The sequence below is a fragment of the Propithecus coquereli genome, unplaced genomic scaffold (genome assembly GCF_000956105.1).
Source record: "Propithecus coquereli isolate 6110/MARCELLA unplaced genomic scaffold, Pcoq_1.0 Scaffold351, whole genome shotgun sequence".
Taxonomy (NCBI): Eukaryota; Metazoa; Chordata; class Mammalia; order Primates; family Indriidae; genus Propithecus; species Propithecus coquereli.
The window spans coordinates 2,153,775-2,170,741 of NW_012149186.1; the positions used below are offsets into that span (position 1 = coordinate 2,153,775).

The following is a 16,967-nucleotide window of genomic DNA, read 5'->3' on the forward strand; positions in this document are numbered from 1 at the left end:
TTGGGTGACCTGTGGCTCCTACTCTGCACCTTCTACTCCCAGGTGACTGGCCCTTCAAAGCTGGGTGACATGGAAACCCTTGTGCTGGGGGTGGGTGGGGACCAGGCCTGTATTATTGAAGGATTAAGAGATAAAACCCTCCACAGCCCTACCCTGGAGCCATCCTGGGAGTGATGCTAGCTTCCAAAGGTACAATCTTCTCCATAAGGAATCTTCCTCCCACTTCCATAGGGGTAGACTAGACACATAACAAATCATCTGAGTCAGTCCTACATTATCCCCCTTTGCACTTGAGGTCACTGAGGTTCAGACAGAGCCAGTAAGTGGCAGAGTGTGTCTCCAAAACCACTCTTTCTATCACCCCAAGCTGCCTCTGTAAAGAACATGAGTCCAATTTCTAGGAAATCTCAATGCACCGCGTCATTGAGGAGTCATTTTCAACACTTTGGAGACCCCATGCATGTAGCTCAGCCATCAAGAGCCCTGGCTCCAGGTCCCAGCTCTGCTACAGCCTGGCAATGTGACCTTGGGCAAGTTCCTTAACTTCTCTGGGCCTCAGCTACCACATCTAAAAATGGCAATAATAATTCTTAATACCTCACGAGGTTATTATGAGGATTAAGAGAAGAAAAGAAATATAAAGAGCTTAGCTAAGTACCTGGCAAAGTATGTCACTAAATGTGAGTGAGGATAGGAAGGAAGGTGGCACCTGGATCTCAGGGTCAGATGCCCTGTCAGCTCATTTCATGGCCTGGTGGTCACCTGGGGAAGCCCAGTCCAGGTAGACTGTAGGATGGAGGGAGAGGGGAAGGGAGATGGGGCAGCCCAAAGTCAGATAGCCTGGGAGTGAGTCTACTCAGTGGTGGAATGTATGACACCCTTGCCTGCCTCACAGCTGTGGCAGGCAGGGAGTGACACAGTGTGGGCATTTTATAAATTTGTAAAGCCCAAATTCAAGGTGTTGTCACCCTCGCTAACGATGCATAGCTCCCTGGTTCTTAGAGCAGAGGGTCTCAAAATGCTGGGGGCAGAGGTGATTTTAGGAATGCCGTGAGTGAGGGGGAGTGGGGAGAGGTGACCTAGCAGAACTTCAGAGCAGCTTCATCCCTCTCTGTTATATATAATGGGGTTCTCTGCAAGATTTTGTTTCCTTTTTTTGTAAAGCACAGTCCTCTGCTCAAAAACATTAAGAACAAAAGCCCTACTCCTGTGCCGTCCAATATACAGTCCTACGTGACTACTGAGCTCTTGAAAGGGAGCTAGTCTGGATGGAGAAGCACTGTTCAGTGCAAAGCACACACTCCATTTTGAAGACTCGTTAATAATTCTTTTATACTGATTATATATTGAAGTGATATTTTGAATGTACTGGGTCAATAAAATACATTAAATTGAATTTCACTTGTTTTCTTTCACTTTTTAAAATGTGACTGCTGGAAATTTTTTTTCTATCGAATGGTGCTGCCCCCACCAGAATGACACTTGCACATGCCAGGCCCTTTGTGTGCATTATTTCAGGTCATACTCCATGCAATCCAACGAGGGGGCAGATCATATTCGCAAGTCCACTTTACAGCTGAGGAATTGAGACTTGGAGAGGGACTACCTCAAAGTCACCCAGCCTAGCTGGCCCTGGAGCTCAGGCAGCGACTCAACTCCAGATCTCTGCTTAGATCCTCCCCAGGCGGCTAAACAGGCTTTATTAAAGCACACCTCTTCCAAATAAGCCTCTGCCCACCTTTCCTGCCTCCCTCCAGCAATACTAACCCTATTCTCTCTGCCTGGCAGTCGCTCTCCTCCACTCCCAGACTCCCTGCTCCACCCCTCTTCTAACTCCCACAACACGAAGGTGTCCCAGAGGCAGGCCGGAATCTGGACCCGGGTTTGCCAGCTTCCTTGCGGGGGCGACGGAGGGGGCAAGGAGACGAGACCTTCCCTTCCCGGCAACTCCCCTCCCGCTTCGCGTCCCCCAACCCCCAGCAGGGGCGGGGCAGGGGTTCAAGCAGCAGCAGCTTCACGGTTCCCTCTGCGTCCTTCGGCCTGGCCTGCCGCGCCACCCCACATGCCAGGAGAGAGACCTGATATCCAGCCTCGGAGCCCCGGGGCTGTTGCTATTCCTGCGTGACGGAATTAAGCTCGTCCAAATTAGAAGGTGATATTTCATCTCTAATTGGCAAGTTCAAAAGGCTCCTATCGCACTCGGCGGCCTCGGGAATGTGTAATTAAACAAGGTGATTTCTGACTCACTCCAGGCTGGGCCTGGCTCTCTGCGACCGCCGCCCGGCCCACAGGCGGACGTGGCCGTCCCGGCCGCGCGCCCCGGCCCAGGCCTCGGGTGTCCCGGGCGCCAGCGGTCGGATCCGGGCTGCGGACGCCGCCATCGGCCCGCGCGAGGCCCTCGGGGAGCTGCGGCCGGGGCGCTCCCCTCTCCGACGCCCGAGCCGGGGGAGCCCCGGGGGCAGGGGAGGGGAAGGCAGGGGCTCCAGCCACACTCCCGCTTCGCCCCGGGCCGTCTGCCAGCCGCCCCCGGACCCCGCTTGGCGGCCGGGCCTCCTCGGGAGAGGGAGGTGGAGGCAGGCCGGCTCCAGCGCGCGCCCGCCCGGCCGCCTCCTTCGCCCCGGGCACGAATGAGTTAACGTCTGCGCGGCCTGGGAACGGCGCAGGCCCGCGGCTCGGGCGGCACGTCTCGCCCGCCGGGCCCCAGCCGGGAAGGAGGCGGGGTCCGCCTAGCAGCCCCGCAGCGCCCGGTCCGTGCCGCCCCCTGGCGGGCCTGCGAGGACAGCGGCGGCCGGGCGGGGGCACCGAAGCGCGGGGCCGGCCCGGAAGGTGCCAGAAGGGCCTGCTCCGGACGGGACGGAAATGCCGTCCCTGCGCCGACATCTGAACTCCTCTCCAGCCTCCCTCCTGGGTTTTCACAGGGACAGCCGCTTCCTCCTGCTCCATTCGAGATTTTTCACCATTGCAGCCCCTCCCAAATGCCACCTCCTCCTGTGTAGTTTTACCTCAGAACTTTCTGTCCCTGCCCCTGTAGGGACGGCGAAGGACCCCTCCTGTGTGCCAGACGCTGTACCAGGTGCTTCCTTTTATCCACACAAACGAGGCGTTCGTCACACAATCCTCGTTTTCAAATGAGAAAATGTGTCCGGGAGAGACGCGGCGCTTGGCCGTCTGTGGCGCAGGCTGCCCGCACCCCACGCTGCCGTCGAGCGAGCTTCGCAAACCGGGCTGACCGCCCGCCTCGCCTGCACGGCACGCCGAGCTCCCCCGCGCCAGGCCCTGCCCGCCTCCGCGCCCCTCTCGTCTCCCCCGCGCTCCGGCCGCACAGAGATTCACCGGGTCTCTCCTTGTGCCCTAACAGGGCATGCTGCGAGCCTTTGCAAGCGCTGCTCTGTACTCTCACGCTTCCGCAAGACATGAGAGGTCCTCTCTGTCCCCTCCCTCTCCCTTAGAATTATCTACCTCATTCTTTCCCAAAGCGGCTGTTAATGTCCTCACTTCATGGGTCTCAGCGTGGTAAAAACGGTGTGGGTGTCTGGTGGAGACGTTGATAAGGGGGCGCTGTGCCTGCGTGGGGCAAGGGGTGCATGAGAGATCCCTGTACCTTCTCCTTGATGTTGCTGTGGACCTACAACTGCTCTTTAAAAAACGCTATTAAAAATTGTACATGTACAATAATCTTGAGGGGAAAGAAATGTTTGTATCAGTACTGTAAATGGAAAATCGTTATTGCTTTCCATAAATCCAAGATGGCTGTTAAATGTGTTCAAAGGATAATGCTTTGAATGCAAAGTGCGTGCCCACCCAAACCCCTATCACACCCATTTGTGTAACGGGCACCAGAAGATCCCTCTGGGAACTCCTGACTCATTGCTCCTGTGTATCCAGCTGCCAGAGGACAGAATGCACTGCTCACAGCCTCTCCTGTCCCCATGCCCCCCACCTGACTGTGCCTTCCTCCCCAGCATCCGTGCATTCATTTGGTCCTGCATTCCCTATGCCTTTGCTGACCATCTTGTTTGTGCCAGGCATGGGTCAGGTGCATACAGTGGAGAAGATCGACCACAGCCCTCTGGAGTTCAGAGTCAGAATTCAGTGGAAAGGAGGCGATGGTGACCAGACTCAGGGCCTGGATGCTGGGAGCCCTCTTGTGGCACATCCTATATGCTGGGGCACATGGGACCTTCCCCCAGCCTGGGAAAACACCTGCTCAGGAGCCCTTAGGTTCTTTGAGCAATGGCTGGCAGGGGAAGAATTACCCTCAGGCTCTAGGAAGCAGGCCCAACTTTGCTCAGGAAAGCAGGGGCCATGGGGCTGAGTCCTCATCCCTTCAAGGGGACCCTGGGCACTGATGAGAACGGGGCCCAGATAGAGGGAACAGACAACCAGTGAGTGCTGCTTCTGGCTGCCCCTGAGCAACCCCCGTCCCCCTTCACGTATTCCCCATACCTCCTGTTATCCTGTCGTGGCTGAGGAAACAAAAAGACCAGACAGGTTGAACAGCTTGCCCTGGGTCACACCGCGATGTAGCGAGTCTGTCCAAAGCCCACAGCATTTCTGTTATAGCTGCCTGTAATTGCAGCTTGAGCCAGACCCAGACTCATGGAGGAACAGCTCCCCACTCTAAACCCTCTCTTCCCTCGCCTTGAGCTAGAAATCTCCAGCCAAGAGCATTCTCTTCCTAAGAGCTGGGAGGCTCCATCCCTGCGTGATACTGCCCACCTGTCTCCTCAAGGCCAGAAGTAGGCTCCCCAGGATTCTGGCCCACAGCTGGGGGCAGGAGGGCTGAGCCTCATTAGCAGGGCCTTGCTGGCCACCATCCTTCTGTGGCTTTGGAGCCGACCCTTTGCTCTTCTGACTCCTGGAGCCCATGCACAGCTTAGACAGCCTCCCCTCCCTCTCTGCCTCTCACCTGGCTGGTAGACAGAAGGCCGGATGCTGGCAGTGGTCACAACCCGGGGCTTGGCTGCAGGGGCAGCTGGGCCCTCGCTGGAGCTGGTATGGGCGGCGGGTGCTGGAGAGCTGGCTGCTGCGGGGCTGTAGGAAGAGGCCTGGGGCCTGGAACCAAGGTGGGAAGAGTTATAGCAAGAAGGACAGCCCCAACTGGATCCTGGGGCCTGCAGCCACAGCAGACTGGCTCCCCGACCTTCAGGAGCCTTCGTGAAGAGGACACCTGACAGAGATGTCCCTGGGGAGCTGCCAGAGGCTGTGAAGGAAAGACTATGGGGTCTTAGAGGGGAGGAAGCTATTCCTTGGGTGGCTAATGACACTGCCTTTAGAGAGAGGGAGGAAAGCCACCAGCCAGACAAGAGGATACAGGGTGAGCCTTCACTCCGTGGGAGACTGCTGGGGTGGACCCGTGGAAGGCAGCAGAGGGAGGAGACAGCAGAGTGACGGCGGTGGTCAGAGCTACCCCATCCCCTCGACCTTGCAGGGACCCTCGCAGCCTCTGACCACCTGGCCTCCTCCGCCTACCCCTTTCTATTCTTGCTAGAGGGTAGCATTAAAGACTCTGGGTTCTGGGCAAGAATGCTCCCGGGGGGGCTCATGAGAAGCCAGAAGGCCTTTAAGAGCTCCCCCCAACACCGCCCCCATCTGCACAGAGTCCCTATTGCCCCCTTCCTGACTGGGGTAGAGTTGCCTTTGCCCCGTGTGGCCCACGGACTGGGACCAAAGAGATGGAAAAGGGTCTCAGTTCATTGCCCTCAGGAGATGCTGGGCTTTCGGTGAGCTAAAGGCCAACTGCTGGAGCTCAGCAGCCTGTGTAACTTTGTCTGGTCCCGTATTTCCCAGTTTGTTTGTGAAACTCTTTTCTTCATTTAAAACTAGTGAACGCCTTACAGAACACGTCCTTGGTCCCTTCCTGCGTGGCCCTGCCTCTCTCAGATCCAAAAGGGGACCACGTGACCACACGCAGGGCAAGTGGGTCACTGACAGGGCTGCCCAAGGAGTGAGCTCCTGGAGGTACCCGGCCTGCCACCCCCACCCGCCCCATGGCTCCCTGCCTTCCTTCCACCTGTCCTCCCCGGGCCCAGGGCCTGCTCATCTCTGCTGGGCACAGTTGCAGGGTGGGAGTGCCTTCCTCTCAGGGCCTCTGAGAGGGAGGTGGCCCTGGGATAGAACTTACCAGCAAGCTCCTGAGTGGATCTAGAGGGGCCTGCAGAGCCGCCCCAGAGAAGGCAGAGATAAAATGAGCCTTGGGGAGCCCGTGTCCCACACCTGGGGGCTGTGCAGGCCTGCCCTGTCAAGCTGCCAAGTTTCTGGCTGAGTAAGGACAATTGTCTCCCCTCCCTGGGCCCACCTGCCCTTCTCTGGATAGATCCCTGCGCTAGGGGCAGCGGAGTGGGAGCCTCCATGGAGGAGGAAGAGAGTGCCCACGGGGTGCCTGGCTCCCACCGTGGTAGGAGAGGGCCACGGGTCAGTGGGTCTCAGCTGGACTCCCCCACCAGTGGAGGATGCTTTGCCAGCATCCTGGGAGCTACGAGTCCTGTGTCAGAGAATGATGTTGGGAGAGGAAGCAGAGGCTTAGGATATCCAGTGAGAATTCTAAGCCATACTCCCAAGAAAGGCTGGGGGGTCCATTCTCATGGACTCCCTCTAGCCCAGCTCCCCTGGCCTGTGTGTAAGGAGGGGATGCAGCTTGGCTCCAAATGTGACCCTCTGACCCCTCTGCTCTAGCCTCATTCCCTGCTGGGCAGCTCTTTGGGCCCCTCCCCAAGTTCCACCCAGGCCCTAGCTCCCTGGCAAGGCAGAGAAGGAAGGACACACCCAGCTGAGGATGTCCTGAGGGCTCCAGGAGCTCTGCAGGGTGGAGGCCTCAGGGATGAGGCTAGACTGCCCACAGGGCTCCGGCACCTAGAGCTCCCCCACTCAAATTAGGAGGCTCCTTCCTGTGCAACAACAGGGATATTTCTTACCCTCCTCAAACTTTCTTCCTGGCGTAGGTAGCAAGGCCCTTATGTGAAGAGACTCTGGCATGGAGAGGGCAAGTAGCTTGCTAAATCCCCCCAGGACACCGGGATAAAACCACCCCTGGAGGCCCAGGGCCAGGCTCACCTTGAGGCTGGGCTGGGGAAAGGCACCATGTGGGACATGTGAAGGCTGGGGCGGGGGCAGCTCACAGGCCTGCGGGCCACTGCACCCACGTCAGTCCGTCCTCAGGCTGCACCACAGACCTACGCACCCTGACCCAGAGAGGCATGTCCTGCCCAGTAGAACCTTAGGAGGCAGTGTGGAAGCTGGGAAAGCCAGGCTCTGACCCCAAACACCAACTGGACAGCTCCGGGAAGCCCACACGGAGAGCTGGGCCCACCCAGCTGTTGGCTACCTGGCTGCTCCAGAATGACCTTTCCGGCCTGCCCTCTCTGCCTCCCCTGGCCTCCCTAGCCTTCGGTCTCTGCCTTCCTGGTAGCCAGGAGGGCATGTTGGGATGTAGGAAATCCCAATACTATGTCCTTTTTATGTGCTAGGTGTTTTTTTTCTATCATGACCCTATGAAATAGGTGTGTGTTACACATCTTATCAGATGAGGAAACTGAGCTTTGGAAAGGTTAAGCCACTGTCGCAAGGTTACAGACAGAAAATTGTGGAGCAGAGATTTAACTCCCACTACACCAGGGGCATCTGGAGTTAACCGACTTCTCCATCAAGAGAAGAGAGGGTAGGGGTGTGCACAAGTTAGTGGCGGAACTCCAGCTAGCCAAATCTGACCTGCCTTGGTGCTCAGCTCAAAGCTCCCCCCTCCATGGAGCCTTCCTTGATTTCCCCAGCCCACATGCAAGACTTTCATTCTCCTGATCCTAGTTCCAGGAGCAAGGACTTTCCATACAGTCTCCCCTTGTTATCTCTGTGTGTGTGTGTGTGTGTGTGTGTGTGTGTGTGTGTGTGTGGAGAGAGAGAGACAGACAGAGAGAGAGAGAGACTTTCACGTCTCTCTCTAGAGGACGTGTCCAGCCAAGGGTGGTGCGCGCCCCTGAAATGCACCCCAGCTTCCTCTCTATACTCTGCACCAAGCAGCGCTGGCCCCAAGCCCTACCCACCTCAGACACAGATGGACCCAAGGTGGCACCTTTCCTGCCTCCCTTCCCTAAGGTTAGGGCTGGCACCTGGGGGCCAGTTACCTTGGACCATCTGCAGGGCTGGAGGCGGGGGCTGCGGCAGAGGCGGTGGCAGCATGGGGTGGCGAGGCCGCGCTGGGAGAGGCAGCAGCAGGCGGCTGGGCAGAAGCGGGTGGCAGCGGGGTGGCGGCCTGGCTGGTGCACACTGGAGCATGCTCAATAGGGGTGCTGACGAAGCGGACCGAAAGAGACAACAGGTCAGGGGGTCTCCGTGGGGCCCTCTGCGCGGGGCGGAGGCCGCCATCCGTGCTGCAAGCAGCGCGGGAGCCTCGGGAGAGCGTGTCGCCAGGCTCGGGAAGGAGCTCTGCCGGATCCGGGGAGGAAACGCTCAGACCGTGGGGAGGGTCGCAGTAACATCAGAAACACTCTCGGTCCTGGAGAATTTTTCCAGGATTCCACCCTCCCCCCAATTTCTCTGTGCTTCCTAATTTTTCTTTCTCAGCAAAACACAGTGTGGTGGAAAAGTGGATCAAATTATCAACCCAGGTTCCTCCCCCATCCTGTTTCCCTTTCGTCCTTCCTCAGCCAGAGTCGTCGAGAATCTGGGCTTTGGGCTTCACAGCGCTCAGGGCACTGACAGCGCCGGATGAAGGCTACCACGCCAGGCGGATCAAAGTTGGGCAATGTGGTGTGGGGATTCAAGAATAGAGACCCCTGTGCCCCTTTTCGGGCACCTTGGTGAAGCAGCAGCGCCCCAAGATTCCCCATGCCCATGGCGAGGGGCCAGGCAGACCCAAGACAGTCCAAAGACCCCATGCCTCTGTGTGGCCTAGGTGCCACAGAGGGTTTCACACACACTTGAGTAGCGTGGACTATGGCTCTGAGCACTGCAGATCTGAAAGGCCTTGAAACTGAGAACAAGAGCGGTGACTACTCTGCTACCGTGAAATTGCATGACCAGTTGGGACGGGGAGATCCCAGCAGATGCCAGTACAGACAGACCATGACCGAGGACCAGGTGCCCATGTGCCCCAACCCGAATGCCTTGGCATTCTGTAAGTGCCTCCTCCCGGGACCACTCCAGGAAGACAAGAGCAGTCAGAGCCTGGGTGGATGGGATTAGATTTTGGCTACCTGTGAGATGGGGCAGAGAATAAAAATTAAATTACAGGAAAGCGAAGAAATGCACATTCTTTGCTCTTTGATTTATATTTGCATTTGCAACAACAGGGAAAGGATAAATGTGCATCCTGTAAGTGGGAATAACTCCCCCTCCCATACTGTGCACCAGGCATTATGTCTTTAATGCCTCGCAACAGCCCTCCGATGTGGGTGTTATGGACTCTATTTAATAGATGAGGAAATAGAAACAGAGATTTCAATTGCTCAAGGTCCTAGAACTTATCACTAGGAACAGCAGAATCTGATTTAGGGTCATTTCGATTTGAAGCCTTAACCAGTACCTGATGGAGGAAGAAAGAAACCTCTTTTTGTGATCAGCCAAGTAGAATCTTTCTCCAATAATAGGCACTATTCTTATTGGAAATAATTAGACTAACAATACTTCCCTCCATTGAGTGTTTACCATAGTATAAGCATGACCCCATTATTCCATTTTAGCCTTTCAGCCTCTCTGGGTGACTGGGATCATGAACCTCGTTGTACAGATGAGGAATCTGAGGTCCAGAGAGGGTGCATCTCTGCTGAAACGTCACACAGCTGCCAAGTGGCAGAGAAGGGCTTGAGCCCTCATCACTGCCACACTTCCCAAACTTTGATGTGCACACGAATCGCCTGGGGATCTTGTTAAACTACAGCTTCTAGCTGAATAGATCTGGGGCAGGGCTGAGAATCTACATGTCTAACAAGCTCCTGGGTGGTGCTGCTGCTGCTGCTGCTCCCGGACTGCTTGGAGTTGCAGCTGCTACAGGGTCTGCCCTAGGCAGGAATGCTGTTTACCAAAGCATCGCGGAGTGCTCTCCTCCATCCAGTGAGGTGTGTGGTAGGAAAAGGCATGAAATAGTGCGAGAGGGTCAGGGAGGAAGAGAGCTGGAGAAGCGGCAAGGTTGAGGGTTGACCGCCCCACGGGAGGGAGCGCCATTCTTCTCCGTGCCTGGATGAGATGCATCCAGCACGGGCGAGGGCAGTGGCTGTGTCCTGCCCAGGCCTTCCCCTGCTTGGTGCTCTGAGAGGAGGCCTTGGGCAGCTCAGCTCTTGGGCCTGCAGCAGTGCCTGGCCCTGGCCCTGCCATAAGGGCACTTTCCCATCCTCTGTGAAAGAACCTCGCTTCTGGATGCCGTGCCTGTGGTGGGGCCGTGTCAGAGAAGCAGCCGCAGGCCCTGAAGCCATTCTGCTGAGCCGGCTGCTCAGACCCTCCCCTCGGCATGGGCAGGTACGGCCTGGGAAGGCCCAGGCTGACACTGGTCTCCTTTGTCTCCTTCTCCCTGGCCTATCCTACACTTCTAGTGGGCCGCTGGGAAGTGAGGACACTGCCCAGGACAAGAGATGGAAATTTCCAGGCTGGGGATGGTATTTTGCAGGATGAATGGGAAGTTGGCTTTGCCTGTCTCCTTTGCTCCAATTCACTGTCAGACCAGCTTACCTGCTGCTCTTCCAGCCATGGCTCCAAATGAACCCTGGACTCTAGGGGATGAAGTTGCAGCTGGATGTGGCCCTAGGGAAATTCCTCACTGACCACAGGGCCAGGACAAAGATCACCACCAGGTGACACGGGCATGCATGTGAGCCTGCTGCTTGGGGTTCCTGTGGAGTGGCATCCTGTCTAGGGCCACTGTCTGCAGACACCAAGCTGCAAGGGCCTAGGGAAGGCAGGGGAGGCATCGAAGGGCATCCTGAAGGATCCTGGGTTGTTCCGGGTCAGTTCCTGCCTGAAGTTCCACAAGTCTCCAGAAACCCCAAAAAGGGAGCATCAGAGAGCAAGCACTGCAGAGAGCTTACTTGGCCGTGGTTTCAATCCTAAAGACAGTGCCTGTGAGATCACCCCACCCTGGTCTCAGATTCTACAGCTGCTTTTTGCCGTGGTCATAACACAGTTTAAACATCTAAGCAAAAACCAAACCAAACCAAACTAGACTCAAATGCTCACGGCTACATGGGGGGAGGGTGTGGCCAGAAGGAGAAACAGCCTGGTTATAGTCCTCGCTTCATCTCATCTCTTCCCTCAACCTGGTCAGCATCAAGGCGGAACGTGCAGACCCTGCACCCCCGCTCTGCTGCAGACCCTGCACCCCCGCTCTGCTGCGGTGGCCCTCAGTGCTGGGAAGGGTGGGGTTTGGTTGATGCTGCTATTGATGACAACGGTGTGTCTGGAAAGGATGGAGATGGTATTGGTGGTGGTGCTGGATCTTGGGGTTGTGGTCACTGGGCTCAGGTTGAAACTGTTGGGGGTGGTGGGGACGTTGTGATTGGCATTGATGGTGCTAAAGGGGGTACTTGTCGTCAGTGGGGTGACGATGCTTCTTGTGTTAGTTACAGTGGTGAGTATGAAGATCTCTGTTGACTGGATGGTGGCAGAATCCCAGTCAGGTGATTAGTCTTCAAATTGTTCACACTGCCACCCACCTAGTGTACGTTCCCTCTTGAAGCCTGGTGACTATTGCTCAGGGGAGTCCTGGCCATGTCACTTTGCCCCAGAGCTACGCTGCAACTCCAGGGCCCATGTTGACATTGTGGTCTATGCGAAGGACACCTCACCAGCTGTAGTGTGGATATGCCCTGCAACTTTCGCTAGTTCTACTTTGCCTGCAGAATACATTCAAAATCCCATGGCCTGTGATTCTAGATCTGGAGCACTACTACCAAGGCATCCTCTGCATTCCGTCCATTCCAACCACAATGATTAACTCGGGGTCCAGGACACCCCTTCTTCTCATTGGCACCTCTGCACCTTCTCTGTCTGTCCAGCCTCCCCTATCTGTATACACCCAAATTTTAACCATGCCTGAAGGTCAAACACACTGACCTTTTCTTCCAGGAAGCCTCTGATCCTCCAGCTGGAGGACACTACCTGTCTCTGGACTCCATGTGATCAACCTTCATTGTGGTCACAGCCACATCAGCCCTTTCCGATTCCTTTAGCACCCACAGCAGCCCGGTGCCTCAACAAATGCCCACAGACACGGGATGCTGAGAGAGGACATCTCTCCATGGACCCCCCAGCCTGGGCCCACCCAAGGCCCTGCATGCAGGGGCCTGGGGTAGCCAGGAAGGCACCAGGCAGGCTGGGAAGCAAACAAGAGCCTTCTAGGGCTTCAACCAGGTAACCCTAAGAAGGCTCCGACAGGCTAGGGGCTGGGGACAGGGGTGCGAGATCCCACCAACTCTTAGGGATTGGCTTAGGTCCTCTGCCAGCCTCAGGATACCCACTGCCCGGGACCTTGCTCTGTCTGGCAGGCCCCTGCCCCACTCCATTCTTGGGCCTGCAAGTCCTTGGTAAGAGGTCAGCCACATATGGGTGTGCTCCAGGATGCTAGATGAAGGCAGGTATCTCCCTCACTTCCCCCTTGTGGATCCTCAGGCTAGGATGAAGCCTTCCTGGCCAGCCCGTCCCGGTGGCAGTGCTAAGGCCCCTGGGTGCAGAGAGAAAGCCTGTGCCCAGGAAGCAAGAGCGGGAGCGGGGTCTGGGCCCAGCCCAGCCACAGGCAAAGCAGGGCAGTCCGGGAGGCTGGGCCTCAACATCTGCCTTTATTTGCCAAGTGCCAGTGTTCTGATATCCTCAGCGGGTGATTCCAGGGACAGGTTGATGGGTAGACGGGTGGAGGGGCTCTAGCTAGTCACTTGCGGCTCAGCAGGACTGGCTGGAATCTTTTTGGCTGCTGCCACCCTGACTATCCCTTACCAAATGCTCAGGACTAGGACAAGCTCAGGTGGGCCGGGGAAGCGAGGCCCAGCGGGAGGCATTCCCTGTCCTCCTGCTGCTTGAGAAAGATTCTGCCACGTCTGCCTTCCATCACCTCTCCCCTGGGCCCCTGCCTACCAAGTTCCCCTGTGAACTGCTCCTTAGCCCAGGTGTGCCCACCGGAGCCCTCCTCTCACCTCCTGGACCAGGACTGAGCACAAGTAACGCCTTCCTGGGAGAGGGGCTTGCAGTGTGTTTTCTGAAGGATGGTGGCTCGGCCTGCTGGTTGCAGGGGGGTGTGGGAGGAGAGGGGGCGTTCGGGTATCCCCCGTACTCACTGCTCGTGGGAGACTAAGGTTGCCCACAGGCTACAGCATGGATGTGCACCTGCCATCCCTCCCTGCGGGGTAGGGAAGCAGAGGCAAGCAGAGCTGCGCTGGGTCTGGGGCCTGATGGGCACTGCTCCTGCCCCTCACTGGTGGCGCCTGTCCTCTCTCTGTCCCAGACACTGCCTCACAGCCCCTCTCGGGTGGGACGCACACAGGCACAGCATGACTGGGGCTTGGTTTGGTTCACTTCAAATCCTCTTTATTTCAGAACAAGCATGCGTATATGTACAGGAGAGAACTACGGGGCCAGCACATGGTACGGAGAGGAGGACACACAACCCGATCTCACCACAGCCAGGAGGGGTCTCTGCCTCATCTACCCCGGGGCTTCCACTTCCTCTGCAGAGAGCCCAGTTCCAGGCTGCCTTGGGCTCCAGAGGGCAGCCAGGGAGCGGGGGGGCCAGGGATTGGCCTCTTCCCAGGGCCTTGATCTATGGGCGACTCGTTCCAGGATGGCGCAAGGCCAGGAGCTGCGGGTGGCGGGAAATTGGGCAGTGGCACATTCCATTTCCCTTGGCTCTGGCAAACCCCATCATGCCCTCTCTGGTCCACGGCTAAGCCCTGTGCAGGGGGCATGGGCTCGGGCTATTCGGGGGGTGGTGAGTGTTGCACTGGGTGGAGGGTGCAGCGCTGCGTGGCACTGGGCCCTGGCATCAGCTTTGGGGTGGGCAGAGGGCAGAAGTGCTGCAGTTGGCTACAGAGGTGCCCCAGCACAGCTACACACTGTCAAGCATCACCGTGGGGCTCACATGCCAGATCTGTGTGGGGGAGGGATAGGGGGAGTCCAGCCTGTCGGGGTGAGGGGATTCCAGGCAGCCTTTTAGCTTTTAACATTAAGGATTTGGGCTGAAAGGCCATGGTGCCAGTTGCGCAATTTGGCAAAACGTGGGCTGTTACGTTCCGTTTCAAACCTTTCCCTGTGGCATAGAGAGAGAAAGAGACAGAGACAGAGAGAGACAGAGGGAGAGAGAGAAGAGAGAAAGAATGAAAGGGGTTAGGGGATGTGTTCACCATTCCCCTGTCTGATGCTGGGATGGAGGGCATGGGAGGGAGGAAGTTGGCTTGGAGAAACTTTGCCATCCATGGGGTACTTTCTAGGTGGTCAGGCCTGGGTTGGGGCAAGACCAGAGTCCCTGGGACCAGGATGGAAGAACTCAAGCCCCTTCTTTAAGGGGCCACAGAGAAGGGGCCTGACTAGTGGGGCTGGGGGGAGGCTGGGCAAAGAGGGGGCTCCCTGGCCTACGTGGTTAGGGCTGGGCAGGGCTGCTTTGGCTGTGGGCTCTCAGGACTGAATGAAACAGACAGGTGCGCCTAGCACAATCCCTGTCCCCTAGCTGGGCATCGAGAAGGAGGGATGCCTATGCCCCGTGATAGGCTTGGTGGGCAGAACTGCCACCTCCCTGTGCTGCCCTGGGCTCGCCAAGCCTTCACTGTCCTGAGAGAGACGCCTTCTCACACCACCGCCTGCCCCTGCCCACCCAGGCCTGAGCACAGCCCAGACACACGCGTGCAAACACACATACTCACAGGGCCACTGTCACAGATACAGAGGGCCAGAACTTCCCGCCACTTCCCGCCAGCAAGACCTCTGGGGGCTCAACCCACACCTGCTCAGCCGAGGGCACAGTGCAGAGCAGGCAAGCGGCAGCAGAACTGGAAACGGAGGACGAGGCGCCTGGGAAAGGCCAGCACTGCTGCCGCCGGAACCCCAGGCCCTCCGGGCTGGAAGGGCTGCCAACATCCTGTCTCAGAGGTGTCAGCTGGTGGCCAAAGGGCCACATCTAGCCACACACACAGTGTGTTTAACCTGTACAGTGTTTAAAACTCAATTTAAAAATTAGTTGCTATATCCATAGTATGGGATGCTACTCGGCAATTAAAAGGAACAGATGAACCACTGGGACACTCAGCAACTCGGGCGAATCCCCGGGGAATTACGCTGATTGAAAAAAGCCAACCCTAAAATGGTCACGTGCTGCACGATTCCACCAACGGAACATTATTGAAAGGGATGAAATTATAGAAAGGGAGAACAGATAACAGATGTGTGGGCGCCAGAGGTTACAAAGGGAGCGGACACTGGAGGGGTGGGTGTGGCTGTAAAACAGCAACCCGGGGATGCTGGGGCGATGGAGTGTTCTGCGTCCCGACTGTGTCGGTGTCAACATCCTCGCTCTGATACCATGCTTCAGTTTTGCGAGATGTTACCACTGCGGGGACTGGGTAAAGGGCACATGGGATCTCTCTGTATTTCTTACAACTGCACTTGAATTTGCAACGATCTCAAAATAAAAAGTTTAATTTAAAAAATGAGTTGCCAGCATATGAAAATCAGGAAGATGAACTTTAGGTCTTTGAAGATCAGAAGATGTTGCCGTGCTGGTCTTACATTTCTGCATACTAACAGTCATCAGGGACCAGTCCCCATGTCCCCACACTCACAGAGGTCCACTTTCCTGTGTCTGCGATACCTGCTAGACCCTCACTCTACCCCCTGAGTACTGCATATTCGGCCTCTGTGAGAGACTGTTTGACAAAAGGGGCCCACTGCCAACATATTTGAAAACCACAGGTCTAATCCTAACTTTCCTTATACCAAGAGGAAACCGAGGCCCAGAAATGTCACATGAATGGCCTAAAGCTACACAGAAACTCAATGACAGGACCACAATCTAAGTGCTAGGCATCTTCTTGCCTTGCCACGCGCCTGCCTTTCTGAGGTCAGGGTGAAGGGGTGAAGACAGCATGAGCAAAGGCCCTGTGGCAGGGCCCACGCAACCCCGCTGACAGCATTACAGTCATGACCATCCCATAGAGACTACCCAGGACACAGGCGCAAATCAGATACAGCCAGTTTGCCTGTAAATCATCAGTCCTAGCAAGGCCTGTGGTGGCTGGGTGACAGTTTGTTGTCAGTGCTTAGTGACAGGGTTGGGGACAGTCCTGGAAGAGCTGGCAGGGCTGGTGAGACTGCTCTGCTCACAGCTGTTTAGAGATCCTCAGCCAGCCAAAGAAAGGAGCAGGGAGCGGAAGGCGCAGGAGACAGGGAAAGAGACAGCAGAGCAAGAGAAAGGAAGAAACCCTCGACCCCACAAGGGCTGCTTAGGCGGTGACACCAGGGTGTCCTGGGCTCTCCAGTCATGGTTCTCAAACTTGCTAGTGGGGCTGAACAGCAGGGACTGAAAATCCATGAAACACAGGTCTCTGCCTTTTTACCAGGGTCCCGTCTAAGGGAGGGCCCGCGCTGTGCCAGTGCATAAGTACGGCGGCTGGACGGGGCGGGGGCCAGCGTCAAAGGATGCACAAGGGAGGCAAGAGGGCATGGACATCCCCGGGGGGCTACGGGAGGCAGGGAGGAGGAGGGGAGGAGGGCCAGTGAACCTCAGCATCCGCTGCTGCTGGGTAGAGAAGAGACGGGGGCGATTTTCACACTGTTTGAGGAGGGGTATGATGCAGCCCTCACCTTCAGCTCCTCCAGGAACTCTCCTCTAGAAATCAGCGTTGCTCCTAGCCCTTGGGATGAAGGAGACACGCAGAGTTCTTTGGCCGGGTGAGCATCAGGGACTGCGTTTATAGGCAGTTGCACCACAAGGCAGGGCCGGGGCACTCTGGGTTACGAGCTAGGGGCCTCCAGGATGGTGACACCCGAGCAGTGGGATCCAGAGC

At 56.8% G+C, this 16,967-nt stretch overlaps 1 protein-coding gene across 8 annotated transcripts in view; it reads right to left on the bottom strand.

The window, feature by feature from the left end:
* The window catches only part of LDB3 (LIM domain binding 3), a 74,757-nt gene that overhangs the window by 18,253 nt on the left and 39,537 nt on the right, over positions 1-16,967 (bottom strand). For 3 of the 8 annotated variants that reach the window (XM_012651287.1, XM_012651286.1, XM_012651282.1), the window contains one exon: positions 4,910-5,055. In XM_012651287.1, the coding sequence (XP_012506741.1) occupies positions 4,910-5,055 (146 nt within the window). Of the gene's footprint in view, positions 1-4,909; positions 5,056-8,117; positions 8,283-13,483; positions 14,219-16,967 lie in introns of those variants that run through there. The other 5 variants (XM_012651284.1, XM_012651285.1, XM_012651290.1 and 2 more) reach the window with 3 other exon arrangements.